Source organism: Anomalospiza imberbis, chromosome 4, assembly GCF_031753505.1.
Source record: "Anomalospiza imberbis isolate Cuckoo-Finch-1a 21T00152 chromosome 4, ASM3175350v1, whole genome shotgun sequence".
NCBI lineage: Eukaryota > Metazoa > Chordata > Aves > Passeriformes > Viduidae > Anomalospiza > Anomalospiza imberbis.
The window spans coordinates 16,633,548-16,661,339 of record NC_089684.1 but is presented as its reverse complement, the minus strand read 5'-3'; the positions used below and the strand labels follow the sequence as shown (position 1 = coordinate 16,661,339).

At 38.5% G+C, this 27,792-nt stretch overlaps 1 protein-coding gene across 5 annotated transcripts in view; it reads left to right on the top strand.

Annotated features, from left to right (window-relative positions):
- Window positions 1-27,792, top strand: part of TMEM131L (transmembrane 131 like) — a 78,762-nt gene that overhangs the window by 32,635 nt on the left and 18,335 nt on the right. For 2 of the 5 annotated variants that reach the window (XM_068187231.1, XM_068187228.1), the window contains exons 4-21: window positions 1,461-1,532; window positions 2,468-2,591; window positions 3,627-3,743; window positions 5,571-5,681; window positions 11,458-11,535; window positions 13,396-13,549; window positions 15,390-15,448; window positions 15,804-15,912; window positions 16,882-16,984; window positions 17,625-17,778; window positions 18,402-18,572; window positions 18,884-18,953; window positions 20,885-21,002; window positions 21,582-21,723; window positions 22,727-22,836; window positions 24,462-24,534; window positions 26,571-26,713; window positions 27,327-27,469. In XM_068187231.1, coding sequence (XP_068043332.1) covers window positions 1,461-1,532; window positions 2,468-2,591; window positions 3,627-3,743; window positions 5,571-5,681; window positions 11,458-11,535; window positions 13,396-13,549; window positions 15,390-15,448; window positions 15,804-15,912; window positions 16,882-16,984; window positions 17,625-17,778; window positions 18,402-18,572; window positions 18,884-18,953; window positions 20,885-21,002; window positions 21,582-21,723; window positions 22,727-22,836; window positions 24,462-24,534; window positions 26,571-26,713; window positions 27,327-27,469 — 2,051 coding nt within the window. Of the gene's footprint in view, window positions 1-1,460; window positions 1,533-2,467; window positions 2,592-3,626; window positions 3,744-5,570; window positions 5,682-11,457; window positions 11,536-12,950; window positions 13,115-13,395; window positions 13,550-15,389; window positions 15,449-15,803; window positions 15,913-16,881; window positions 16,985-17,624; window positions 17,779-18,401; window positions 18,573-18,883; window positions 18,954-20,884; window positions 21,003-21,581; window positions 21,724-22,726; window positions 22,837-24,461; window positions 24,535-26,570; window positions 26,714-27,326; window positions 27,470-27,792 lie in introns of those variants that run through there. The other 3 variants (XM_068187229.1, XM_068187232.1, XM_068187233.1) reach the window with 3 other exon arrangements.

The window sequence follows — 27,792 nt, the reverse complement described above, 5'->3', positions numbered from 1 at the left end:
CAGCTTCTTGCTGTTGTCAGCAAAGATTTTTCTGGTGAGAAAAGGTGTTTTAGCAGTACCTGTAAGATGCTAGAAACTTAAGCAGTGGTGAGGTTCAAGGTCATACTGTCGTGCATTAACCAGTGGCTTAACTTTTATTCTGCTGTTTATGTGTATGCATACAATAAAAGGATTTGAGGGCCTTTAAGAAACATGTCTTCCTCAAACATCTGTGGCTTTTACTATAGTAATAATTTTAATTTGTATGTGTTACAAGAGTACTCAGACTTAACTTTTGGATACGTATGTGAGGCTGATTTTGGAAAGGGAAGAAGGGCCTGTTGCTGCAGTGTTTCTAGGAATGGAGCAAGAGCTGGCTGCTGCAGAGACAAGGTGGTTGGAAGGAGGCTGTCACTAGCAGCTCCTCAGGAATGCTACCTGGATATATTGCATTCCACCTTCTATAGCAGTGAGAGAATTCTCTCCCTTCTGTGATTCTGTTTTCATAAAAGTTGTGGGTTTTCATATTAATAAGTATTATTTTTCCTGACTGGTAATAAATTAAGATGTCTGTTGCTTTGGAATATAACAGCAGGATTATGTACACAGTAAAATATATTAAAGGTGTAATGCCACAGAACTATATTTTAAAATTGGGAACCAATTGACTGTACTGCCACAAATTACGCAAAGCAGCTGGATACCTAATGAGACCACAGTCCATGTCTCCTTCATGGACTCATCCTTGCTAGGATGCTTATTAGCATCATCCAGTAAAGATTAAACTGGTTCTGGCTATTCACTATGCAGACTGCTTCTGGGGAAGCTTTTAACAGAGTGGCACTGGGTATGCAGATAAAATAAACAAATGCTGGGCTTGTTTTTTACCACTGTGGTTTTTGGAACTTGTGGAGTACAAGTTTTAATTGAGAAAATGATGAAGATATCGTGGAATTTCTATGTTATAGGGTATTAAGTAATGTTGAAGTAAGCTAAAAATGTGCTAGAACTGATAGGAACTTTATTGTGACTTTTTGTAGGGCAAAGGAAAGATGATGATGACGTATATGCTTCACAGTATTTCTTACTCTCTTCTGCACAGAAGAAATGAGCGGATTTTGTTTTAAAGCCACAGCTATACAAGCACTTCCTTTGATCTCTGCTTTTGCCCAAGCTGCTATGTACTTCTCTGCCTCTGCATCTCAGGTGTGCCCTTGCCAGTGCTTGCATAGATACCTAATTGGCGAGACTGGGGATCTGCTCCATGCTCACATGGTTTTCATTCCTCAGGACTCTTCCCAGTTGTTTTCCCTCTGCACAGCCCCATAAATAGATGTGCCAGCATGACTGTGGAGACCTGTGCAAGGAAGGGAGGTTCAGAATAGAAAGAGTTAAGAGCCTGTAATGTATCTTCCTTCCCTGTAGATTGTAGCATCATGCCCACTAAATATTAATTGTGGCTTCTTTTCTCTTCTTTTCAGCTTTTCAGCAAAGATGCCTCCAAATGGGAAGGCCTTACATTTTCACCCATCAGTTCTGCATTTTGGAATGCAGTGAGTATCTTACATGATTGTTATTTTGGTTAATAATAAAGTGTGGAGGACCAGCTACACTGGGCTCCATTTCGGTAAAAAGTATTAGCTGGGATCATGCCATCATCTGAAAAATAGACAAGTAGTAAGTAATTGCCACAGAGTTGGAAGTGCATTTCTTGCCTTGCAATGTTTTGTAAGTTAAAATCAACATAGTTCTGAGAAGGAGGAAAAGCTAATAGGGAATATAGTGCATTCTGGGTGTACATTTCAGGTGATTCTGCATGGATGTCAAATAATTGCTTCATGCTGGTTGTTCATTTTTGAAAGATTGCCTTTCTAGTGGAGGAAGGGCTTGTTGTTTCCTTTAAATTCTGATAACAAAATCCAGAGAGTCCCAAGGAAACATGGTGGTAGAATAAATGAGATTTTTCTTAGTTCTCTTTTAAGAAAACTTTAAAGATTGATTTTAAGTGATAATGATCTACCAGTACTACTTTGATCTACCAGTAACCAAAAAGAAACACAGTCTCGTTTTGAGTTAAAGGAATATTTCAGAGGATGCACTGGCGGAACGTCTAAGATGTTGGGGTTTAGGGTGTACTAGCTAAAGCAAAAGCCTCAAGAGAATAATTGCTTTAGCTGACAAAACAAGGCTTCAGTTATTTAAAACTTTTTATCCAAAACTTTGTGCTTTGTAAGGGTTATTTTTTTCTTTTAACTCTTGGTTACTCCCAGTGAGTTTTGCCAAGTGTACCTCACATCCCAGTTTTACATATTTGCCTTTGTATACTAAAGGCAATATAAGTTTGGTGTGTTTCCAGACAATTAATTACAAGTTGGTAATTGTTGCAGATGAACATGTTTAAGGGTGATTTGTGTTGCTTATTCTGTGCGCTGCCTGTGCTTATAAAGTGAATAATTTATTTCCCTTTTTTTTTTTTCCCCTGCTTTAGGTTACTGGGGTTACCCAGAGCTAAAATGCTGCATGCCTACAACCCTAGTAGAGATAGAGATGTTGTAGTCAATTCAGTGTTTACAGCTACTAGACAGTTTCATGTGTCTCCTGCTCATAGCCGGGTGAGTGTTGATGTACTTTTGGAAAGTATGTAGTGGCCAAGTGCCAAGCCTTCCTGCTTCCTTAGGCATAAGCTCTTTATTCTGTATTTTTGTACTTTTTTGTAGGACCTCCAACTCTTTTTCTGTTTTGCTAGTGGTTTTTTTGTTCACTTCTACTTAAACTTGTTTGGGAGAAGCCATCCAAAACCTACAGGAGGAAATGTGTTTGACAGTAACAGAGGAAGAGAAGAATTTTTCAGTGTTAGAGAGGCTGTTTAAATCACATTCTGCTTTAAGCAGCATTATGCAGTAATCCACAGGCATGTGGGTGTTCTACAGCCCTGAATTTTTAGTCTTTTGAATGGTCTTGCATATTCGTCAGAAAAAGCTGCAGTGAAATGTTTTATGTATTTTGTATTACAATTATGGGCATAATTGCCTTTATGATCTAAGATCATTATTTTAACTCTGATTCTTTAAACAATATCATGCATGTTAAGAATTAATTGCTGTGATCTCAGTTGGATGAAGCTCAGTTTTTATCTTCCCCTGATGTGCAAAGGGATTTTATTATGTTTTCATCTGATTTTTGGTTTTACCATAGCTGAAAGGGTATAAATTACATAAATGCCATTGTTTTTACAGCCAGACTGTCTAGTTACTGAGAGTGTTGCCTAAGTTCAGCTTGGCTGATTTACCTATGTATTGCAGGGGCACTGATTCGCTTTGCAATTGCCATCTCTGTGTGGGGAAGAACTTCCGTGCACTCACAGGCTGTTGGTGCTGCATGGTTAAGATCTTATGCAAAAAGAAGCCTTGGTTGGTGAGGGCCCATGCTAGCTGAGAAACTCCAGCCATAACTTGGCAAGCTGCTGTGTGATCTCAGTCCTTTGTAGTGAGAGTTGTGCACAGATGAAACTTCTCAGGGTGAGGTTCTGCTTAGTGGGGTTTACAGATAGGGATGTACATGTGGAAGTGTCCTGTGGGCCCTGTGACTTAGTGGGGAGTGTGTGATCACTGGCACCAAGCAAGCAAGCTTCTCTGTGGTCTCTGCAGGTGATTCCAGCGATGGGAAAGATGTCTTTCAGAGTACTCTTCCTGCCCACAGAAGAAGGCAGTATTGAAAGCTCATTATTTATAAATACCTCATCTCATGGATTACTTTCATGTCAGGTAACTTCTCTTGTTTTTCATATCGGGGAACCACTCTTATTTTTAGCTTGGGTTTTGGATTTACTTGTGTTTTAAAAATCGATTTTCATTATTTTAGGGACTTTGAAAGTTCATTGAATTCCTGGTACAGATCAGATGGGGTAATGTTACCAATTCATCCCTTTTACCAGGTCATGCTAATGTCATGATCACATACATCTAAATGGTTAAAATTACTGCTATTAGTGAGGCTAGTTGTGGTAGTAAAATCAAGTGTATTTGCATGTGTGTACTTAAAAGATCATGGTCTAATTAGTTTCATATATTAGTGTAGTCTAGACTGCACTGTGCTGGAATGCATTTGTTGGGAAAAACACACTACAAAATATTTTAGGTGGTTTTCAGCTACTCTGCAGGATTTTATGTAAACACTTTGAGGATGTAGCACAGGGTGAGAGGTTTAGGCCCTTAAAACATAAAAGTTGAAGTAATGGTTGTGCCTTAAAGCTGTCTGTTTTCTGAATAACTGGTGAATTTAAGCAGGTCATCAGCTTTTAAAAATTTTTATAAGGGACACTATATACTCCAAATTCTTGGCTTTTATTATTTTGACAAAGAAAAATCTTAACTCTGAATGTAGTGATTTAAAAAGAGTGACAACTTTAATCAGTCATCAAACAATTTCATTCCTATACTTTGATCTTGTGCTGGAAAATAAAATTCCTTAAATAAAAGCTTAGGTAAGTTCAGTTGACATATATGGGATTTTAGTACAAATATTGCATTTATCTATTATTTATTAGAAGTAATGCCACATTTCGCAGGAACGTTTCATCAAGGATGAGGGAAAAGTGCATTATAGAGTGATTGACCTTTTCTTTTTGACATCTCACCCTTCCCTGCACCCTTAATTTATTACCCAGTCAACTCAGCCTTTTATCAACAAGTTGCAGGGAAGCAGTTGTCAGTGCCATCTCAAAATCAGTTTGTTTCCTGTTGGAGTGCTGCAAAAATCAGTAGCAGGCTGGTTTTCATGGGCATTTTCACCAGCCACCTGAGACAGAGGAAGTAGCTGTCCATGTTTTCAGCTCACATTAGGTTTAAGAGTTTCAAAAGGAGGCATGACTTGAGTGTTTGATGCACAGTTACAGTGCTTCTGAGAGCCCCAAAGCCCTCTTGGGGCTCCTCTAACAGGCTTTTTCCTGTTAGAAAACAGTAAATCTTTGCATACAAATGAAAAGCCCTAAGTGGTTTTAATTAGCCTCTGATGATCCCCTGCCTATTTGATCCCTCCAGGCTCCACACCCCTCAGTTACTGTGCATCTCATTGTCAATAAACTAATCTTGGTGGAGCAAAATATGAGTGCAGTAGAACCATCCAAATTACAAATCTTACAGTATTCTGAAAACTGCAGGCTTTAAAAACCAAAATAATGAGAAAATATTCTACTCAATTTTTAAGGCAGAGCCATTGAATTCAGTATTCAGTGGGACTAGTAACAAAGTTTTCTCAGAAATTACTGTTCTCTTAAATGGTGATATGTGTATTGTAATTTCCTGGAGAATAGTAGGAGAATGTAGATACTTTGTTTTTGAGATAACCTGATGCTCTGCTGGTGAGTGCTTTGTTTTGTCTTTGTAATAGTGCCTGAATGAGTACAATTCTTAAGTGCCATTTATGTCTATGGTAACTTTCTACATTGGGATTTCTGTTTATTGTCTTTTAAAAGAATTCAATGTGAAAAACAATGTTTTGGGAAGATTGTTGTTATGAGCAATGTAGTTTTGGAAGTTGCTGTTATAACTGAAATTCTAGATGTTGATGTAATGACCTTTTTTTAATACCAGGTTTTTGGAATGGGAAGTCTGATGTCTTCTTCAGAAGAACCTAAAGTGCAGCTAGCAAATACCTACTTACTGCTTCCACACATTCAGAACATCCAGGCATCACACACCCTGGTACAGTATACATTTCAAGGGGAGAAACATAAGTCTGTTTAACCACAGAAGGTTTTTGGCCTCAGTTTGTTGGGATGCAAAGAACATTAGCAAAAAATCCCAAGTACCAGTGACTGCAGGAGAGAGAGATTGCAAGATACAGGGTTACTGTGATCAGCTGCTTCTCTGAGACAGTCTTTGGCATTTAAGCTATTCACACTTGTTCTTCTTTGTGCCCCTGTGATGGAGTGCTCTCTAAGGTATTTGTGCTGGCAAAACTATTTGTGAGGCTCTGCTCTGGCTGAACTGGAGAATTGGTCTGCCCTAAACAAAAAAATAAACTTTATACCATAAAATTGAGAAGGGTGGGAAGCTGTATTGGTTTGTTCTGTTTTTTACTTCTGGCCAGTTCCCCATGCGGGTTTACAGCAGGGCTGCACCAACAATTAGCCACAGTTAAAAAGCATGGCGTGCTGCAAGGATGAGACTGGGAGCTGGGAGTCAGGCTGCAGCATTCCCTCCTGCCCCTGTCAGTGCTGAAGATATCAGCTTTGCTTACTGCATCTTCACAAGGAGCTCTAGAGAACACAGCCAGCGGAATTTATGAGGTGTAAATACTGGAGTTGAAAGAAGTTTATTGATTTCTGTCATTTGGTTGCAGTTGCAGATATTTTCATAATCTTCCAGTCCATACAGACCCTCTCAAGTGAATAACTAATTTGAAAAACTGATCTTTGAGATTTCCTATTGTATTATACACAGAACTTATTTTTCCAAAAACATACTCAGAATACCTTAGCACGTAACAAAATTTATAACTTTATCTAAACATAAGCTGCATTAATTGCCTTCGTGATGCCTTCTGTTCTACCTGAGAAAAATTACCAGCATAGATGATATTTTTCAGTCTGGTATGTATATGTTAGGTCAATCTTACCTCTGTCCAACGTTAATGCACAATTTCTTTTCTCTGTTTCTTTTCCTCCATACCAGTCTCTTCCCTGTAGTCACAAGGTTGCCCTTACTCGTGGACATAAAAAGGCAGACTCTTGGAAAGGAAGGAAAAATCTTCAGGTTTTGTAATTTGGGGTACTAGAGACAGAACTGAGAAGGGTTTTTTTTGATGCTGTTAATGTCTGCATCTTCGTATCTAGCTCAATGGATTGTTGTCAGGTTGAATCTGAAAGTTGCATACATGCTTTTTTACAGTTCATTCTAAATTCCTGAGTGGAGAAGCTTTGGGGTACAGTTGACATTTTCCTCACTGTAGAGTGACAAACATTATCCTGTTTTACGTGTATGGAGTGCAAGTTTGAGGTCACGTTTGACAGTGCAGTGTGGTACCACCTAATCTTGTAGGGCATGAGGTGGGAGAGAGTGTTGATTCAATTCTCCAAGCTCTGGGTGTAGTTTTTCTGTGCTGTTTTGTAATTGAGGTAACACTCTTCACTGCATGTTATCAATTTGAGCAGAAATGCTGCAGCAGTGGGATGGGATCCTCAGCTGTTGAAGATGATAGACAAGATCTAAATATTGCAGAGGAGTTTATGGTTTGAATTTGGGTTCCTCTCAGAAGAATGTTTCTCTACAGCTAGCTGTCCTCTCCTGAAGTGCCTTCTTCAATTCATCTGCCTTACGTTCTGATCCAGATCTCATTAAAAAAATGGCATCATTCTGTTTTGTCCAGTTTATATTTTAAGCTTGGAAGATGTAGAATGAGGTTTGAGTGACCACACAAGGGCAAACTGAAGGATACATAACTATTACACATAGAATGGAGTCTTGTAGTGAAAAAGCATTTAAAACAAACCATACTCACTTAGCTGTGCACATTTCTTTTCCCCTATTTATTTTTAACTGACACAAAATATCTATTTTAATAAATTCAGGATAGCATAAGCCTCAGTTGCATATCCCTTTTCACCTTGGGATGATTGAGTTTTAACTTTGGGCGACAGCATTTAGTTTGAAACACAGAAGGTGTCCTTACCTCTGAAGTCCACTGATATTGCTTGGAAACCTCAGAGAGCTCCATGCTGTGTGTCTGTTTTTTGCCTTCTGTTTTAAAGGTGGTTGTGTTTAAATTGTTCAGTAATACTGACATCCTTGGTCAACAAGGCCAAAAAAGCTTTGACATCATTTAGTCCCATCATGTGCTAGGAAAGTGACTTACCAGGATTGCTGGAGGCCTTGTTACTCCAAATACTTACTCTTACTACTTTGATGGTTGGAAACCTACACCTGACTTCAATTTAAATTGCTTTGTGGCCAGTTTATATATTGAGATGCACATTTAATTTATGTAACTCTTCCTGCTTCTGACACTTACACTCAGAAGCATTTGTTGGTGGCATCAGAACTGTCAACTTTCACTTTGCCAAGCTGAAGTGTCCATGCTCTGTAGTGTATTCAGTAATGGGCTGGCCATATCTTCACCAAATGGACCACCCCTTTTGTAGCTTGTTCAATTTGAAAAAAAATATTTTGAAGGTCAAGGCCAGAATTGTAAATAGGGACATGGGTAAAATTCTGCCACTGTAGGCTATTTGTGTTGGAAATATAACATATACCTGGGGATTATAGATGGAAGTTTACAGTAGTGTTTCCATTGGAAATACAATATGCGACAGGTTTGTTTGATTTTTTTGTTGAAAATGAACTCCCATGGATTTTGTGTGTTGTTTTTATCTTTTAATGGGCAAAGCACAAAGGCCTTTTCTTTTTTTCTTCTTCGTTCCTGCATGTTTTTAAGCAGAAACTTTTGTGCTTAATAAGAGAAAGGCAAACTTGCCTTTCTCATCTCCATCTTTCTGTTACACTTTTCAGTGTTTCAGCTTTTGAAGGGTTGAGATTGGCGTGCTTTGCCTGTGCTCCTGGATCCCAGGATTTCTGGGCTCATGGCTCACTCGTTGAGAGGAAAGAAGAGCGGTGTCCCACACTGTGAATTTGTTGTATGTCCACGTGGCCACTCAGCAGTGGCTAGTTACCACTAAGCCGTAACAGATGGTGGAGCCCATATAGGTCATCTTTGTTTACCCAGCTTCTGGTTGTAGTCTTCACTATAGTTGCCTGGTTTTTGGCATTGTTTAGTATTTGGACAGCGCTAAGAGGGCAGCTACATCACTGCCTCGCTGTGTTCAGGATGGTGGAAATGTCAGAGGAGGAGTGGCATGCAGGGTGGAGGGTCTTCTCGTAGAAGACACACAGATACTGCTTTGCTGACTTCCCAGAGGAGTTCAAAGTTTATGAACTGACAGCTTGGGAAATATTGCAAGTACTGGCAGAAATGTAACACACCTTGAGCTATGTTCTGCACTGGTGGGCAGAGGATCATAGAAGCAAACATGTCCAAGTGTGGTGCTTGGGTGTGGAGAGGGAAGGAAGGAAGACTAGAGCTTTCTTGGTGTGCTATCCTGATAACTGTCTGCAAAAAGCTGATGAAACTCCGCTGAATCATTATTACAGGGACAGCTTATTAACACCATTCAGAGTGGAAATACCACTTTAGGGCCAGGGACTGTCCAGTACAGGACCTTTGAGGGATCAGCCTACAGGAAGAAGAGGAGGCTTGTTCAGTGTTGTTCTTTTTCAGTTATATTGTAGCCAAACCTCCAGGAAGTGATTTGAACTCTACGGTCCTAGTAATGATGCAAGAATATAGCCAAAAATCTTTGAGAGAATTTGTGTGGCTTCTATCAGTTGTTTTTGTTCATATAGGATTTGTGGGTGCTGAGTGTGTGTACATTCAAGTATATATGCCTGAGTACTTAATACAAAATAGAGGCTCCAGGTAATTAAGTGGCAGTGCTTTGCAGAGCTCTCTCTGAGATTTCCCTGCTGTGCCTCTCCTTTTCAGTTTGCTTCTGGTACAAACATTGGCTGTATAACTTAGCTCTCTGCTCTGATTCACTAGCAATGATAGTTACAGTATAAACGAGTGCTTGCACTGCTGGGAGATGGTCCTGGATTTGTCTGGTTGGAAACTCTGACAGCGTTTCCTTCTCAGATGCATTATCTTCTCTTTAGGGTTAACTCAGAGCCATCCTGTTGGTGCTGTAAGATATTGGGCATGACAGTTATGTGTTATTTTCTGCCTTAGAGAAATGCTAATCCGTTTCCTGTTCTGAAGATAGATTCACAAAGAAATAAAAATTTCCGCTAGAAAACAGATCAACAGCAAATACACCCCAGTAGCATTTTTTCCCCTTTTGTACGTTTGAAGATTCAATTTTAAAGTGACAGCAGTTCCCATGTTAGATCTATGCCAGGTCAAGAAAAACAAAGGCTGGAAAAATATGATGTAGCTGATTTTTAAAATAGGGATGTGGGGTCTTAAGTTACTTTAAATGACAATGGCATTAAATAAGTGCTAACAAATCCTTATTATAGGACCATAAAAGCAGTATTGTTTTTTCAAGAAGCACTGAGAAGGGAACTCTAAGCATCAAGTTTTATCTGATCAGAAAATGACCTCTAAAGTTTTACTCTTACTGCCTTGTTAAAACTCCACTAGCAGCCATGTGGTTTTTTTTTTTCCCTGCTCTCACAATTTGATACAGAAAAAAACATCTGTAAAAAAAGAAAAGACTTTACAGGGGTTTGAGTCCCCCAGAAAGCTGTGTTGGGGACAGTGTTTGAGTTGCCACTAACCACCTTTGCAGGGGCTATGTCGCCCTCTTGTGTGAAGCCTCAGTCATTTTAGTATGAAATTCTGTCTAATTAGGAATGCAAATATTGGCTTCCTTTTGGCAGTGCTTTTATAAAACTGGACCCCATGAAATGCCACACATGTGCTAAATCTCTCTACTCATGTGCCCCTGCCTGTCCTATTTTTCCTGTACTAAAAAGGTACAAAATAGGGTGCTAGATACCTTCAAAAGTTTCTTCAGTTTTGCTTTTCAGCATCAAATTATTAAAATTGTTTAAAGTCAGTTTCATCAACACCTTCAAAAACCTGAACCTGCAGATACCCTACTCAGATAATAGCAGTATCACAAGAGAAAGAGAGGGTGGGGATTCCACATTAGCCTCAAAATTAGCATGAAATTTGTCTGTAAGAAGGGCACTGACAGAGTGACAGTTCTGCCATTCTGATTCTGGCTTTTTTTATTGTTTTGGTTTTTTAAAATTCAATTCAGAATTGAGGTGTACTGGCTGTGCAGTTTATGCCAGTAATTTGGCAGTGCAGATTTCCAGATAGCTTTCTTGAACTATACTTGGCTTTGTCAGTGCTTTTGCCCCATTAGATTTATGAGTGCTTTACAAGCTGGCACAGTCAATGTCATCTTTTATTTTCTTTTCTTTTCCCATTCTAGTGAATAAAAAGGCAAAACAAGTATTTTCTGTCTGTCCATTTTGGCATGAAGCCTATGTATCAGACCATGTCCAAGAAGCATGTTCTTGGCCTAGATACTGTATTTCAGTATCCAATCAGCAAAGAAAATACACAGAAAACAAGGAAATAAGCTTTTATATTGCACACAAAGGCCCTGTTGAATACAGGTTTTTTGGCATAAGAAAATTTGTAAGAGTTCTCATGCAGATGCTGTATAAATATTTAATAATCATGTGTAATAACAGTTTGATAAGTAGGTAGATATTGATGGAGTCCTGAGATTTGGAGACTGATTACTGGACTACTGTACAGAGTAACTGTATTCATTAAAAAAATTCCTTATGTTGCTGTGTTACATATATGAGGAAGCAATCCTATTATCTTTATTATGGTACACGAATTTGATTTATATAACATTTGAAGCAATGTGTTTGATATTTTCTTCACTTTTCTTTCTTACAGACAGAAACTATGAATGCTAGTCTATTACAGGTTCACCTTGAATGTAGTTTACCTAATGACACGTATCAGCTAGTTAAGGTAGGTTTTATTATTATTTTATATCTATGTAAATCTTTTTATTTTAAGCCAGGCTTAGGGGGATGCTTTCCATAGCTTTAGAAGTTTTAGCAAAAATGCAGTTTTCAGTGTCTCAGTTTAAAGAGAAATTGTGCTTTTATAAAACTGTATCCTCTGATACAAATTAAGCGTCACACATATCACACTAAAATCTTTAGGAGAGAAGGAGATAACCTCCGCCCCATAAACCTCCCAAATATACAAACCAAAACCAGTCCAATAGGTTAAGCATTCTGATCTGTAGATGTTGTACTGCAGATGTGGGGCACAAAAATGGCTAGATTTCTGTAATTTCTTTTCTCCACAAACTTTTCACAAGTGTCTGGTTTGCAGTGAGGAATGAGCAGTGAGCTGAGAGGCTGAAGCATGGGCTGTTTCTCAGCAGAGCATGAGGACAGCCATGGTGCTGGGCAGAGCTGAGGAAGGACCAGTGTTTTAGCAGAGATGCCCCTCCAAAAGCACTGAGCCTTCAGGACAGGAGGTTATCTCCTTGTCCTGGGCGGTGCCACCCGGGTTTGCTTCCCATCTCTCCATGTCCTTCCAGGGCGGGTGGGTGCTGCTCAGTGCCCATGCCGCAGGTGAGCTGCTGGCTCAGGCTCAGACCGCGCTGTGGGCAGCGGCACCTCTTTCCCCAGGAGTGACAAGGCCCAGGCTCCACAGCTGTATTCCTGTACGGAATACGTGTTGCACATGGTGGCATTCCTGAGCTGCTTCGCTTCCCCGTTTGGTTCTTGCGGTGCACCGTGCATTGAGGTGCTTGAGGTGCACCTGAGCACTGGAGGCTGTGTGGAGTGCAGCTGTCAGCCCTTTGGTCCGAGCTTCCCAGGGGCACGCCATGCCTGTGCTCCAGTCTCCATGGCAGCCCCTTCTCCTGCTCTTGCCAGCCATTTCAAGTGCTGAGGGTCTCTGATGCTGTGTGAGCTGTGAGCTGGCATCCCATCCCCAGGTGCTTCCCCACTCCTGCTGTACTTGCTTGCACCACTTGAGATTAGCTGGAAGTGTTTTGCTGCACTTCTGAGAGCACTTCCCGTGCCAGTTTTCTCCTCCTAATCCTCCATCCTGAGCAAATTAGTCCTCCTGATAGGGCATCAGAGCCTGAATTTAGTGACCTTTGTGGTTTGATGTAGGACTAATTCATGTTGCTCCCTGTTGGATGTCTAGTTCTATTTTGCTTTGTTGGCTTTAGTTTTTTTTTTTTTTGCGAAATGATGTCTGTGTCTTTGTAGTTGCTATGACTTAGCCCTGTTAACAGCAGCGCCTCTACTTACAGATGGAAATAAGATCCTATTTGTATTTTTCTGAAGTATTCTAGCCAGACAACAGTGTTTCCTATTAAGAATTGTACATGTATGTTTGTTTTTTTAAAATTACTTCAGTGAGAAATGGAGACAAAAACACAGGATTTGGAAAAATTAACTATAAACAGACCAGTGAACATGAACTGTCTTCCTACCATTAAGACACATGCATCAGTCTGTTTATGGCACATTTTATTGAAGGCAGAGGATTTAACAAAGGAAACTGTTTTACAGTCCCTGAGGTGAGACTGACTGAGACAGTTTATAAATTTGCATTCTCTCAAGGTTCAGTGTCTTTTTTAGTTGTTTTTGTCTTTGTTTTTGCTGTGCTCTCTGTACCTGCACTGTGTTTGGTTTCTGCTGAGGTTTTAGCAAAGGTCCTAATTACTTTTGTTTTTCCAAACATTTGTCTCTTAGATAATACCTTTGACTAATTTCTCCAAGTTCCTTAGTGTAATGATTTTTTTCTGTTCTCTCCCCCATCACACACACACACACACCATATCCCTTTGTCTCACTCCAGAGTTGCTGTTTTATGTCTGATGACCCAATGCTGCTAGAAATGAGCTTAACAGTAAGAGTGGAAAATGCCCAGCAAGATTTTGTGGAGCACAGACAATACTTACTGGAGAATCTTTTTATAGTTTATGTAGCAATGGAAAGAACAAAGACCTCAGGTAAGTACTAAATCTACCTGTTAGTGTAATTCAACTTGGTTTTATACATAATTTGTAATTTGGCATCCTAGATTGAATCAAATTCAGTGACAGCATAATTTCAAAATAAGGGAAACCAAGTAAGTTCATTTAAACACTGCTTGCAGAGAATTTGTGTTGGGCAGAGTTATCATAAGCAATTTTCTTCATAAAGGTAACAACTGTAAAGTTGTAAACTAGATCTCTTTAATTCTTTAGTCCTCCATGCTTAAATAGTGTGGAATGATGACATGGTCCTTTGAATTCTACAACTGCATTTCTAGTTTTCCATTAATTAAATTGACCATAATGGGATCGTGAAGGCAGTGTGGTTTATACAGTACAGGGGATAGTGGCCGTTATGGAAATTAGGATAATGAGGTAATACAGATGTGCACATCATTTGTTCTTGTAAGCTAGAATTCCACAGGCAAAACAATCAAGTCCTTGCAGTTTCTTTATGCTGCAAATCCTCTAAATCCAAGGGAATTAAAATTATTTCTAGAGCCTTGCAGTCTATTAGAATAGCTTTTTTTAGACATTTCTGCCAGTTTTCCTTTCTGATTGGAGAAGAAGAAACTGCTTAAGAATCCAGATTAAAATAATATTTTTTAAAGAAACTTGTTGAAAAGGAACATGATCTTTTTGTCTTTAGAGAAATGCATGTCCAAATCTAGTCACAAAACAAAAGATACAATCTACACAAAACAATATCTACAATATGTGCTGTTTCCCTTCTGCCTGTTCTGTGATGTGGTATCTCACAGAGCTGAAACTGAAGTACCCACTGTAAACCTAGTTTTCCTGCCAATGAGATGCCAGGGCTTTGTTATGTTGAGTTGTGGGTGTACATTTATTCTGATGCTGGTAGAAAATTGTTCCCATCTGTTCTGTCAAGGGTGCTCACTGTTAACACTTTCGATGGTTAAAGTACTAGAAGTATCTTTTAGGGCTGTTTTCTGTTAAATATAGTGCAATTAAAGTCCTGTCTGTGCTAGAGGTTGGTCCTATAAGCCTTCTGGATTAGCTGTTGGTGGGAAGTTAGCACCTAGAGTGGGACAGCAGGTAGGCAGGGTCTGCACAGGGGAACTAACCAGCTGGAAAGGCTGCAGAGGAGTTTGCGCTTTAAACAGCTGTGGGGTATGTGGAGCTCATAATCAACCTTGAACCCTCTTTTGGAAGCTGGCACTTGCAGTCTTGCTTTCAAGCAGCTGAGCAAAGCACACACATTATTAGAAATTGTGGCTGGTCAGGTGGGAGAATGTCCTTTCGTGTCAGCCTGCATACACTGATTTAATACAAGTATAAGCAAAGGCAAAAACTCAAGTTACCTGCCTTGTGGAAGGACTGTAGTATGATGGCCATCTCTTATTCTGTCCTGCTGCCCTTCTTTTGGTCCTCTACGTCTTCCTGCTGTCCTGTGGATGGAAACAGAGCTTTGCCAGTGACCAAGGGTGGTTCCCCAACATAGCTGTACCACCTTACCAGCAGGTGAAAGCTGTTACCTCTGTCTTCTGTTGCTTTAGGCAATAGTTTGCTACCTACTGGGTGATAACGATCATTCCTGATTTGAGCCCAAAGTGGTGAATCCGGATTATTTCCTGGGAATGCTTGCATTTTAAAGCTTGCATATTAAAGCATTTTTACTCCTCTCTCAAATGTTTGCCAGCTCAAGATGTGAATAGTTCCTCCTTTTTACAAGGGTATCTGTCACACAAAGATTTTAAAATTTAAATTGGGATTGTTTCTCCTGTGAGCGTCTGACAAAACAAGTGTATCTGTCCTTGGTGGTCTTACCCTTGGTGTTTATTCTTTTGGACAGGTCATTCGTCAGTAGATGTGTATATAATGCATTCTGGAAACAGCCTGGTGCATATACAGGTAATCGTGGGCTTCAGGAAGTCTCTTAATTTAGGGTGGTGAATTTGATTAGGCAATCAGCTTTCTCTAATAGCAGATTGATTTTGCTGGCGGCAAATGTCACACTTCTAAGTTTTTAAAATGTGCCCAAATGTCTAATAGATCCTTGAGATGACATGTTGTAGTTCAGTGATGTTTTTTTTTTTTTAATACATAAGAGCTGTTAACTTGAATAAAAATTCATCTGTTGATTTAGAAGATAGGAGAAAATGGCAGATGGTGGCATGCAAATTTGACAAGAAGATAGACTAATACAGGAGCTGCAACACTAATAAGGGTAGTACTGCTATAAAAATAATTTTTCTTATTCTTGCAGGAAATACAGCAGTTGTCACAAAAAGACACATCAGCTGTGGAGTTTGAGCCAGTACTGCTATCCTCATCATCTACTAACTTCACAAAAGTTGCTTCTATTTCTTGTAAAGGTAAAGGTTACACATATTTGGAGATAATATAATTTAATAGGATTTGATTGCTGAAAAAAGGGTAGTTTTTTTCAGCAGAGACCCTGAAAGATCTCAAAATCAACTTGTCTAGACTTTATTGAGAAAGAGGATGAATTCTTTTTGCTAATAGTTTCCACCCTTTTGATGTCTATGTGGTTCCTCTTATGCTGGTTGAAGGCTCTAAGCTATACATACTTGAAAAAGGGGAAAAAAAACAGTTGCTAAAATGTTAGCTGATTTTACAATGAGCATAATTCTTGAATATGCTTTTTCAACATCCTTTTATAGTTTATGGGGTTTTTTTTCTGTTTCGAAAATGTTTTCTAAAAGGCTATTGTGCTTGGGTGGTCATTTTCTATGACATTGCTTGGCAGGACCATTGAAGAGGCTTGCCTGAAACCAGACGCGTTTGTGGAAGAGCAGAGATTGGCATTTAAGCATTCCTGACTCTAGCCTGTTTCCTGTTTTGACCACTAGACTGCAGTGTATAGACATTAAACTTTAATGAGACAGGCTGCTTTCATAATGACATTGAGACATTCTTTTCTGAGGGAAAACATGGATGAATAAGAAGGAAGAAGGGACTATTATGTTAAGTTGTTCTCTTTTTCAGAGCAGTTTTTCATTTGTTAAAAGGAGGCCGCATGCTCTGATTATTAAGAATGTTATGCCAAAGACAGGTGGTTAAAATTGCTCGGGTTGCTCTTCACAGCCTTATTGTGTGTGTATTTTTGAAGGTGTTTAGCATTCATGAATACTTCTTAAGGCAAGGTTTGAAACCTCTGAAAAGATTGCGTTTTAGAGCTCAAACAATTAGATACTTGACTCACCTGTGTGAAGATTGCACCAGTGAAGTTTCCCCTTTTTAGTGTTCTTGCAAATATTCCCATGAAAATAATTGTGGATATGCTTCTGACTGATGTATTCTGTGTGTCTGCTGTTTCCCAGCTGCATCCTATGACAGAGAAAGTCTTTACTCTGACCACAAGAACAATCTTTTGAAAGGCACTACAATGCTCAAAGCCTGTCTTTTCTGTCCTGTGATGGAAGGGTAGGTTGGCAATGGATTTTTGTTTGTTTGTTAACATTCACTGATACTATAATGAAAATACTGTACCTTACTTTTAAGAGATGAAGCTAACTTCCTTTGTCACTCTGTGATTCCAAGGTCAGTGAAGAGGCTTCTTCCTATTGTTGCTGTGCCATTTGCCAAAACAGACCTGTCACAATTAAAAAAATAATTCTGTATTTTATCCCAAGAAGAATTTTAGGAGCCAGTAAAAAGATGTGCTTTAGCAGCTCATACCATATAAATGTTGCTTAGTCTATGATAAAATTTCCAGCACCCCTGTTAATGCAAGGCAGAAGCTGGATAGTCTTAGAAAAAATGTGAAGTCCTCTCTTGCTTCAGATATCTTTTGCTAATTTCCTCCAGCCTGCTGTATCACAAAGCAATAGGCAATGTTGTACTATAGCATGACAAGAGAGTAGATACTTTGTCTGCTTCTTTTACATGGTTCTTGTGAATTTTTACTCTCATATGTAATTATTCCCAAATAAATAATTTTGTTCTTCTTTGGGAAAACTTAGAAGAGCTTCATCAGACAAGTATCTTGTCTTGTATAGACCACTTGTTGTGTACTCAAGGACAATAGTAGGTGTATTTATATTTTTTCTATATTTACTTATAGGTATTTTGATATAGATCCTTCTGCAGCACTGTTTCATATAGAACCACATCATAATACTTCAGGATATTGGTCCATATGGTTTACAAACAATTTTTACTTCAGCATTGAATTGAATGAGGTCTTCATAGCCAGAGAAACAAAGAACATAGTAAAGGTAAGCTTTATTTCTTCTTTGTGTAATGTTTTGTATTTGATTTAGAGATATGGACCATTGACATACAAAATAGGTTCTTTGAAGCACTCAGTGTTCTTAGAACTGGTTAGAATCAGTTAAAAATAAAGGTTTATGTACATCTGTAACTATTAGGTTACTGTCTCAAGAGGCATTATTCACTGTCCAGCTTACTTTTGTATTGTTTTATTGACAGCTGTTCTTTCATTTGTGTTGCAGCTACAGATGCATCAAATTACAGATCATTGCACTGTTCTCAGAACTGTTGAATGTGTGTGTTTGTGCTCTCTAGGATTCAGCATTTCTTCATAGTGTAAGCAGTTAGTGCATAGATGACCTTTAAAGCCGATAATTGAGTGGCACAACTGCTTGGTTCAAATCAGGCAAATTAGTTTATGAATAAACACATGATGTAGGAATCTAAATGGCTCTTCTTATGTTTTGGTATTGAGATTTGCATAAGTGCACTGAATGGATCAGGTATGAGCACATATGACCATGTAGTAACAGCAAAAACACAAAGAAAGTTTGCGTTTTTCAAGGTACCATCTGCATCAGAAAGTGCTGTAACAATTTTAATTCAGCTGTCGTTTGATTATTTTCAGATTCTGAACTTTGCTGAACCTCTGACTCTACCTCCAGGCTGCTGGAATGTTTTTTCTTTGAAGCTCAGTGTGAAAGACACTGTAACGAATGTGCTCTCCAGTATTTGTTTGTCCACAAATGTGGGAGTGATGTTTGAAATACCTCTGCAGATATATTCGACTGTGTCCAAGGTATTGTGTTTGGTTGTGTGTGTTGAATTATTGTTAGGCACTGCAAACCCAACTACAGCAGTGTCTCTCTCAGGTCAGAAATCTCTTCTTAGTCCTGAAAGAAAAGCTCAGTACCAGACCACTCTGTTAGATGATTCTGAAGATTGAGAGGTTAAGTCCCCAGAGTTGAACAGCGATGGAATTATCGTTCTGTTGGCACTTAATTCTCTTAATTCAAGGCCTTAATTCTCTTATTTGACTCTATGAAATTATGCACTGAGAAACTGAAATTTGTTCTCTTGTTTTTTCATATTTTTGTTTTGTTTTTTCAGCAGGGAGATCTTAATTTTGAAGCAATTGCCCACTGTGATATTCAGTGCTACTTGGGAAAGTCTGATTCAGGTAGGCTTGTCTAAGGCTTTTTCTATTATCTGACAGTAGTTTTATTGTAGAAAATTCATTTTATATAGCAGGACTTGTAATGAGAATATTGAAATTGTTCATGCAAGTACTTAGTTTTACATTTGTTTAAAAACATCCACTTTTCTGGGAGTATATAAATGGCTGAGAGTACTGAGTATAGAGTGCAGTATTTCAGACGTCTGGTTCCATAGCACGTACTAAGCTATTGTTCTGTCTTGAAATATTTTAAATTTTAGTATTTAAGACTCTCCTATGAATTCTCATTGGTGATGTATTGCCCTTTTCTTTCTTCATACATGTTTTCTTGAGAGATATTGAGGTAGAATGGTAAAACTGTCCATTAACTCAAAGTTATCAGAAAATGTATATAACCTGGGTCCAGATCCTGGGAATTCTTTTATGAAAAACAAAAACATTGACCAATATCTGCCTGTATCTAGAGTTAAATTTGAAGGCTTTATCTCTTTCCCACAGCAATAATTCCACAGATTTCAGCAAATATGGCTTATCAGGCTTATAAAACAGCATCCTTAACACTGCATCATATCAAACAGAAAGAAGAGGTCTCATTTCATCTGGAACTAAAGAATCTATCTCCAGATAGATTGTAATGCTAGGCGCTGTTTTAAGTACCTGGCTGGCATTTACCAAAATACAGCAATAGGTATAACATGGCATGATACTGCCTAAAGAATGTTGAACCTGTTAAAAGCTGATTCAGAATAGTGGTTTTTATTCTCTATGAAGTAAGGACTTTCAGAAGGCAGCTGGTATCATAGGCTTTAAATGTTTGAGCACTCTCCTGGAAATGTTTTCAAGATGACCGTTTCCTAAAATGTATCTTTGTGTGAGGATATGAGGAAGGCAGTAGTAGTCAGTCAGATGTGAAAAGGAGAATTGAGGTGACATAGAGAAACATGTGACTTGAACACTTACTGAGACACTTGCATGCTAAGGTCCGTATCTTAGAAGCAAATGTTTGCTTTTCTGTTTTTTTTGTTTTAAATCTCAAAGAAGGAATATGGCTGATACAACCAAATCCTTGTTGCTTACTTTATTTTCATCCTAATAATACACATAATGAGATCTGTACTTACAGGTGTTCTGCCTTAGGATACTAGTATTTGTTAAACAGAAATGTGTAATGCCTGAAAATACTGACCTAAAGAAATTGTAGTTGGATTATTCCAGTAATCACCAATCTCAATGCATTACTTTAAACATTAAGGATTGTAAAATAAAGTACATGCACTTTCAAAATAAGTATTTTTTGTTTTCTTTCTAAAGAAGCTTAATTTTCAAACTACTTTCTGCTGTGTGAAAATGCTTGAAGCAATATGAGTGTAACTTTCTAAAATGCACCAATCTTTAGACTAATGTAAAGCTATGCAATTCATCTTAAGAAGAATTTGAGAAAATTATCAGCATCTAGAAAAGAAGCTAAAATGAAAAGACTGTTTTTGCCAAACTGTGGGAATTGTTCTGTTCCCTGCTGTGCCATGCTGCTATATTTTTGTACCACTATGTAGCATATTTTCTTGGTACTTTAGTGCCATCAGTGAAGAGTACTGTGTAGACCACTGATAATGTGGTTACTCTTCAGTGGCATCTATTAGGAGTAGCAGCAGTAAAAAGGGCTTACTGAAGCATACATAGCCAGTGCAATACCCATTCTCTTGTTTGCTTTTACAGTTACTTTGGTTTTGCAGATGTATTTCTTTAAACAAATCTGATACGGAAAATAATATATATACCCTTGCATAGTCTCACTTTTAAGGGGAAAAGTGGGTTGCCTTTTTTGGTTTGGGTCTGGATGCTTTGCAGATACTGATTACTTGTGTTCAGAAGTAGATTGATGGAAGGAGCAAATATTATCTCTGTAAAATCTGAAAAATCTATTATCCTTTTAGCAAATCTGCTTTGGCAGAAGAGTCTCTCTCTGGACCATTCTGTCTGGGACGTGGATTCTGAGCTTGCACGTGACCTTTATGAAAGATGGCAAAAAATAAGACGTGGGGAAGCATGCAGGTCTGTACAGAATGTGTTGAGGTTCTTAATTCAAGCCAGTAGAGTGTTGTAAGAAAGAGTATTTCTGTTCTGAAGTATCCTTAATGAGAACAAAACATTCTGGACCATTTTCTATACTTAAGGTAGTTCTCTTGAAGCTCATGAAGTTTCAGAGCACCCCAGACACACACAGCTTTCATTTCAAGGCACTGCCAGCCACAAGTAAGCTTTTCAGACTAGAATGTAAATAATATTGTGGCTATAGTTATCTCACCAGGGCTACCTGGCATGAAAGCAGTCCAAGCATGTTTTACCAGCTCATTTATGGAGTTGCATGAGTCCTTCATCATCAGGTTGCATAGCAACCTTCATGTCTTCTCAGGGTCTTTGAATAGCTTTCAAGGTTTTTAGTCTCTGGCCTACATAAGCAGAAGTTAGCTGTTAGGCTACAGCTTTATGGACTTTATTTTGTAGAGACCATTTTCAAGAAAGATAAGTTGATGCAATTACAGGTTCTGGCAAGTCATCTTCTTGTTGTAGTTCTTTGTTTGAAAGAAGAAAAAAAGCAACTAACTGAGTTTTCTGCTTTGGTCAATAAAGCAGGAGAAGTATTTTAGGATCGGCTCACTTTACTCAGCAGAAGAACTCTGAAGAGGAACCCTTTGCCTTTTTCTTGCCACGGTTGACTACAGAGCCTGGCCTTACACTCAACTTTAATGCCACAGCTGTTAAAAGTAGTATGGTGAGGATGGTTGTTACTATGTTTTTTTCTGAGTTGATGTGTGTTTAGCTTGTTTAAACAACAAGTCTGTGGTTTATATTTGGTGCTGCTTAGCATTTTCCTACTGCTTATGAACTGGTGTTTTGATCTCAGTTAAGACACTAAATTTGTATCCCTTTGGCTCTTTGATAAATTTTCTACCTTGCTAGTTGTAATACTTTAGTACAAGGAGAGGAGTAAAGCAGTGTCAATTTTAACCAACAATTTTTTGTAGCTGTTAAACTTTCCTTGCTTTCATTGTGTAAGATATATGTTTGTGGTAATATAATTGAGCATGGGACTAGGGATAGGATGTGTTGTCATTAGTGATGCATGTAAGGCTGTACAGGATGGCCTTCCTTATGCCACTGTCTTGTCTAACAGAAGTGTGTAAAACATTTATGAGAGATACAACACTTGCAGAGCAATGTATCTTGCAGCCACACTGACAGTTATTTCTTTCTTGTTTGTTAGATTTAGGTCTCGACTAACCTAGCCTAGGCCAGAACCAGTCATATGGAAATAGTTTTCATATGCACATATTGTGAATTACCTTAATATTCCATTTGTCCAGTTTAATTGTTAGTCATTACAGAAATTTTTATAACCTGCTTGCATTCAGACTTCTCTGAGAAGGGGTGGCACCTCACTAACTTCACTCTCTTCTGTGCAAGAGCTTTGTTCACATCTGTCTGCATAAATCAAAATCCAAATGAAAGGATTGCTGGGGGAGTGGGGGCGGTCTGTATTTTCATACACATGGTTCAAAATGCACTCTTAGATGATTTTGCAAATTATGACATCGTGGTGACATGTCCTGCTGTTACATGCAGTCGTGTGCATGTATGATTATACTGCATTGACACAGATGCCAGATTGAAATCCCTTGAAAATGCAGATTGTATTGCCAGTGCTGAATTATTTTACCAACCAGTTCTCAAATATGTAGTTTTTAACTCTTTCTTTTCCCCTCCAAACTATTTAGGTAAAATATTTCGTACTAAGAAACCCTTCATCCTTCCCAGTTACGTTGCAGCTTCTGCCTCTTTCTTACTACCCTGATCCCCAAGCTTCACTGAATCTGCTGAACAAATGGTAATAACTATCTCAGGGTACTGTTTTCCCTTTTAAAAGTTCTTATTTGCTATGCCTTATGATTGTTACTTACTGGGTTTTATTTAGTTTTTCAAAGTGTAACTTAGGTGGGGATTATGTTCTGACCCATTTTGGAAGATAGAGCCATGTTCGGGGCAGTTCCCTGTATGGTGCATGCCTTTGTAATGTACCTCATCATTGATAAAACACAACTTGAACGTGTTTTAAGCAGGTTTGTGTCTGCCATATATATATTATAGTTGGTCATCTTCTAGTGTCTGAGGCTTAGTGCAAGCTGCCCAGGTGAGGTGAACAGCTTACAGAGTTGGGCTTGTGCATCTCCTCACAGTGCTAGTTGGTATCTGTAGGGTCTGCAGACAGATCAGTGAAAAGAAGGTATCTGAACCAGGAAGAGTTTTCTACCAGGTAGAGTTTTCTTCTTAGGCTTTTCTTACGTAGTAACTCTGGTCGAAGAGGAAACAGGAACCGGGAAGAAAAATGCAGGTCCAGAGGGAGGAACCTCAACATAAATGTTTAGGGTCAGCTAAGTAAATGTTTCTGCATTAGACTTTCTGTTTTAGATTTGAGATGATCTAATGAGATATCTAGAGAAGAGATAGATGAACAATAAAGGGACCTGGTGAGTGAGCTGATGTTCACCAAAATAAGCCCTGTCACACTTATCTTTGAAAAAATGTTATAGTTGGTAGGAGTGTGTGGTTAGAGACGGTGGGATTACTCCTGTGCTTAGGTGCAACTTGCTTATTTGGGGTCCCAATCCCTGTGTAATTGCTTCCTTAACTTCATTTCTTTACATAGGTCCATGCCTGTGCATATATATGTCTGTGTATATATATGCACATTAATAACTGCATCTGTTTGCATACTAAATATGGTTTCCACACAGACTCTTTCTAGTGGTTTGCAATTACATTTTCTCTGTATTTGCACACTTTTGTTTCTGCAGATCTTCTTCACCAGAAATCACATCCATTAACTGGTTCTTTTTAAGCTAATGTCATAGACAGTTATGACAAGTGAGTTTTCGGTTCAGTGGCTGGAGGTCCATTCATCTATAATCTACATTTTACGTGTTGGTTTTCTTAAGTCAGTTTTTAATACCTAATGTCAAATGCTTATAATTTGCATTTGGATAAACGAATCAATTGCTTTAAGTGAATTTGATTTGCAAATTATGTGATGGAAAATAGGAATTTATCCCAAACAAATCATGAGCAGAAAGAGAGATATGTGAATAAATTATATGAGATTTAATAATGATTATTTCTTAACAGTTATGTAAGCAGAAAGAGCTTTGGGGAATTTGTGTTTGTGTGGCTTAGGAATTCTATTTCTTGACTGTTATCTTTTACAGTATTCTACACTGACAGACCTAAAATGCCCAGCCATTTGTCTGTTTTCCAAATGTGTGGAATCCACATAAAACTGATTTGCAGTGTATTCTGTTGAAATGCAGACCCACATTTCCACCATATTTCACACTGCCAAAATGCAATTGTAAAAGTAGTCTCTATTTAAGAATAGATGCCAGCATGTAAAAATAAGTCAATGCAGTTCTGACAGGCTGGGTTTCAAGTGCTTAACTTTTTGTTTGGTTTATTTAGGTTCGGCATAAATGTGCAAGCTATTAATTTCACAACCACCGAATTCAGGCTAATGGATGAATGTTCTCAGAGGGTAAGATGGCTAATCTTGGTAGAAGTGGTCCGATGCACTAGAGAAGGATTTTTCTAGCTATGCTACTTCTGGGTTCTTCCCAAGTACAATTTAAAGGCGTTTCACAGTTTTTTTTCTTGATTCTTCATCAAGTTTGTATCTTTGCAGTTAGATATCTTCAGGATTTGAGTCAGTTTTTGAATACAGCTCTAGGGAGGAAGAGTGTGCATGCCTGTACGTGTGTGGATGTGTTGTTGGGACTTCACCCTTGGCTCCAGGCGGGCCATGAAGTGTCAGGCTGTGGAGTTGGCAATGTCAGGAGCTGGCCGGTTGTCCTCTCAGTAGAGAGAAGCAGTATCAGATAGTTCAGGGGAGGAGGAGCCAGGATTTTTGCATCTCAGCTTCATGCCATTGCAACTTCTGGATTCAGGTTTGGAATGGCACAGTTCTTTCTGGTTCTCATTGCCTAATTTTTGCATAAGTGTGGTAACACTTGACTGTGGCACACCAGTGCTGAGCTGTGCTTAAACTTTGAGGTGTTGTGTCATGGATGACAGAGAAAATGCTGTATCAGGGATGCTGGCATATTCTGGTGACCAGAGTACTATCCAGAATAGCCACAGAATTTCTTAGGACTTCTGGTTTGTACAAAAGCCCAGAATTGACGTATTTTCCTTGCTGTTTGGGCATGCTGCAACTTCATATTTAATGTCCTGTGCAGATACATGTTTCTGCACATATGCTTTAAGATCTTAATGAAATATTTGTACCTTGTAAAAAGAAAAGAGTATGTTTGCTAAGCTAATCAAAGCTGACCTTTCCTTTCTGGCAACAGTTGTAAGAGTTGTTGTAAAAGAGAGGAGACAGCAGTTCATAAATCGTAGCCTGTAGGCACACTCTGAAAAAAGGAAGGTAGCGTAGGGGTAGGAGTGAGCTTCCACAGTCCCACACACCATACTCTTGGCCAAATGGAAAAACAGCTGTAGATCTTCACATCATTGTGTGCAATACATGTTTTTCATTAGGTTTGAAGAGCTATGTGGAACATGCATGGTTAGATGGATTTTCAGCACATATGAGGCAGATCTTGTCTTGTTAACCAAATCAATAGTTGTTAATATTTAAATTTTTGTGTTTGGCATCATTTCCCTAGTCAGTTTATGTACAGTGAATTGTTAGGCTCGTCTTTGTAGGGAATGACATGGGGAAGTTTGCAAATGCCATACAAGGCTTGCTTTTAATAAATAGTGACTATTAAATGCAGGTTCTGGTAGGTTTTGTGTGTTATTTTTCATAAAACAGACTAAGAATAAAAACATTTTGAACTGGAAAAGATCAGAAAAGCTGTCAGTACAACACCCATAAACTGAGAAACAACCAAGTGAGAGACCATTTTGGAATATCTATGGTTTTTTTGAGTGCTATAGGTATCTGATTACCCCTTTCTAAGAGGGGACCCCCAGTTCTGGAAGAGCAAATTATAGGGCTATTTTCATTTTTCAAAGGCAGAAAGAATAGACAACAGTATTAAAAAAAATTACATTATTTCCAGACTAAGTACTGGTAGTTCTGGCTTTCAGTTAATATAGCAGAGAATTCTCTTTGGCTTCTTTCCAGTGACTCAAATGATCAGCTTATTTACCCGCAGTTCCTTTCTCACTTCAATCAAGTTGTAAGTCATGCACTGAGGGTGTAATGGTTGCCACATTTCCCTGTGCAATCAGTACACTGTCAGTTCTTGTGTTGTGAAGTGTTTCAGGATTTCTTGAATATGAAAGACACTATATAATTTCTTTTCCATCTGAGCAAATAAAAGCTGATTTAAATAATGAAGTAATACATTCCTCGTAGTAAGTGCAGTAATAGGAACTTTTACTCAAATAAACAATCTTATCTGATTTTTTATGTTGTCAAAAGGAAAGACTTTGGTATAACAAATTAGTTAGCAGTTTCTGCACTATGCCAAAAATATTCTATGTGGTGTTACAGTGCTTTCTTTATTGACATCTTTAAACACACGTTTTCTGTGAGTAAGAAGTGCATTTTCTGTTTAACAGAATGCACATCAAGAGAACCTCATCAGCAAGAAATGCAGTTCTGAGATGCTTTGTTTAAGTTTACAGCCGCTGGAAACCAGAAAAGTTGGTGTAATGTTTACACCTCTTGACTACAAAAGAGTAACTTCCCTTATTTTAATCAGGTAAGGCAAATTTTAGTTGTAAATGAGAATCGAGCAACTCGGTGTAAAAATGAATTTGCAAAGTCCTGGCATGTAGACAAATGGTCAAAATTTGAAAGTCAGAATACCTCTGGTTTAATAAAAATTGCTTAAAGTGTGTTTGTGCCTTTTGTCTTAGTCATTAATTTTCTTGATTTGTGGTCAGAGGGTTATAAAATGCATGTGACTTTATTGAGGCAGTTTTGATTTAAGAGAGAAACACATTGTGTGGCTTTGCTGTTTTCAACCTTACTTAATAATGATAGGAGTTATGGATCCAGTGAGTCTTTTATGCAGCCAAACTTTGGTTACCTTTGTAGGAAAAGAGAGTTTACTGAAGAAGCAGCCATTTTACTAGGTGGCACAGTTGTTATCTATTGGCACTGGTCGCTAAACTTGCTCCTTCACTACGTGATATTCACTAGTGGCTGGTTCTGGACTGATCCTGTCTCTGTGTAGGGGAAACCTGTCTAGGTTTTGCCACTTATTCTGTTACTGAAACACTGTTGATTTGGCAACTAGAGAGCAAAGCCATGATTTCGCAAACTTAATTTGTGCTTTAGTGGCTTATTGCTTGATGTTTATTTTATGGCAGAAACAACTTAACTGTTCTGGATGTGGTCAATGTAGAAGGCTTTGGAGCCAAAGAATTGCTTAAAGTAGGGGGAAGACTCCCTGGTGCAGGAGGATCCCTTCGATTTAAGGTGCCAGAAGCTACACTAATGGACTGCAGACGACGTGAGTAAGGAGACACAGGTCTCTGGTTGAGCAGCTGGCTGCTTTGCTCTGCACTGGTACTGATACAGAAGATTAATGTTACATAAACAGAATGGTAAAAGCTGAAGAGCTTGGCCTTGAGAAACGTAGATTCTGTTTTGTCAAAACTCTGACTGAAAATAGTTAAAAGTTTTAGAGATACACTTCTGCAGAATAGTCTGTATGAGATCTTAGTCACTTATGGAGCTTCTTTGTTCAATTGTAAGTAAAAATAGCAATTTATTTATGAATGTAAGAAAATCATTTTATGCACTGTAAAATAATTGCTCTCTTTTTTTTCCTTC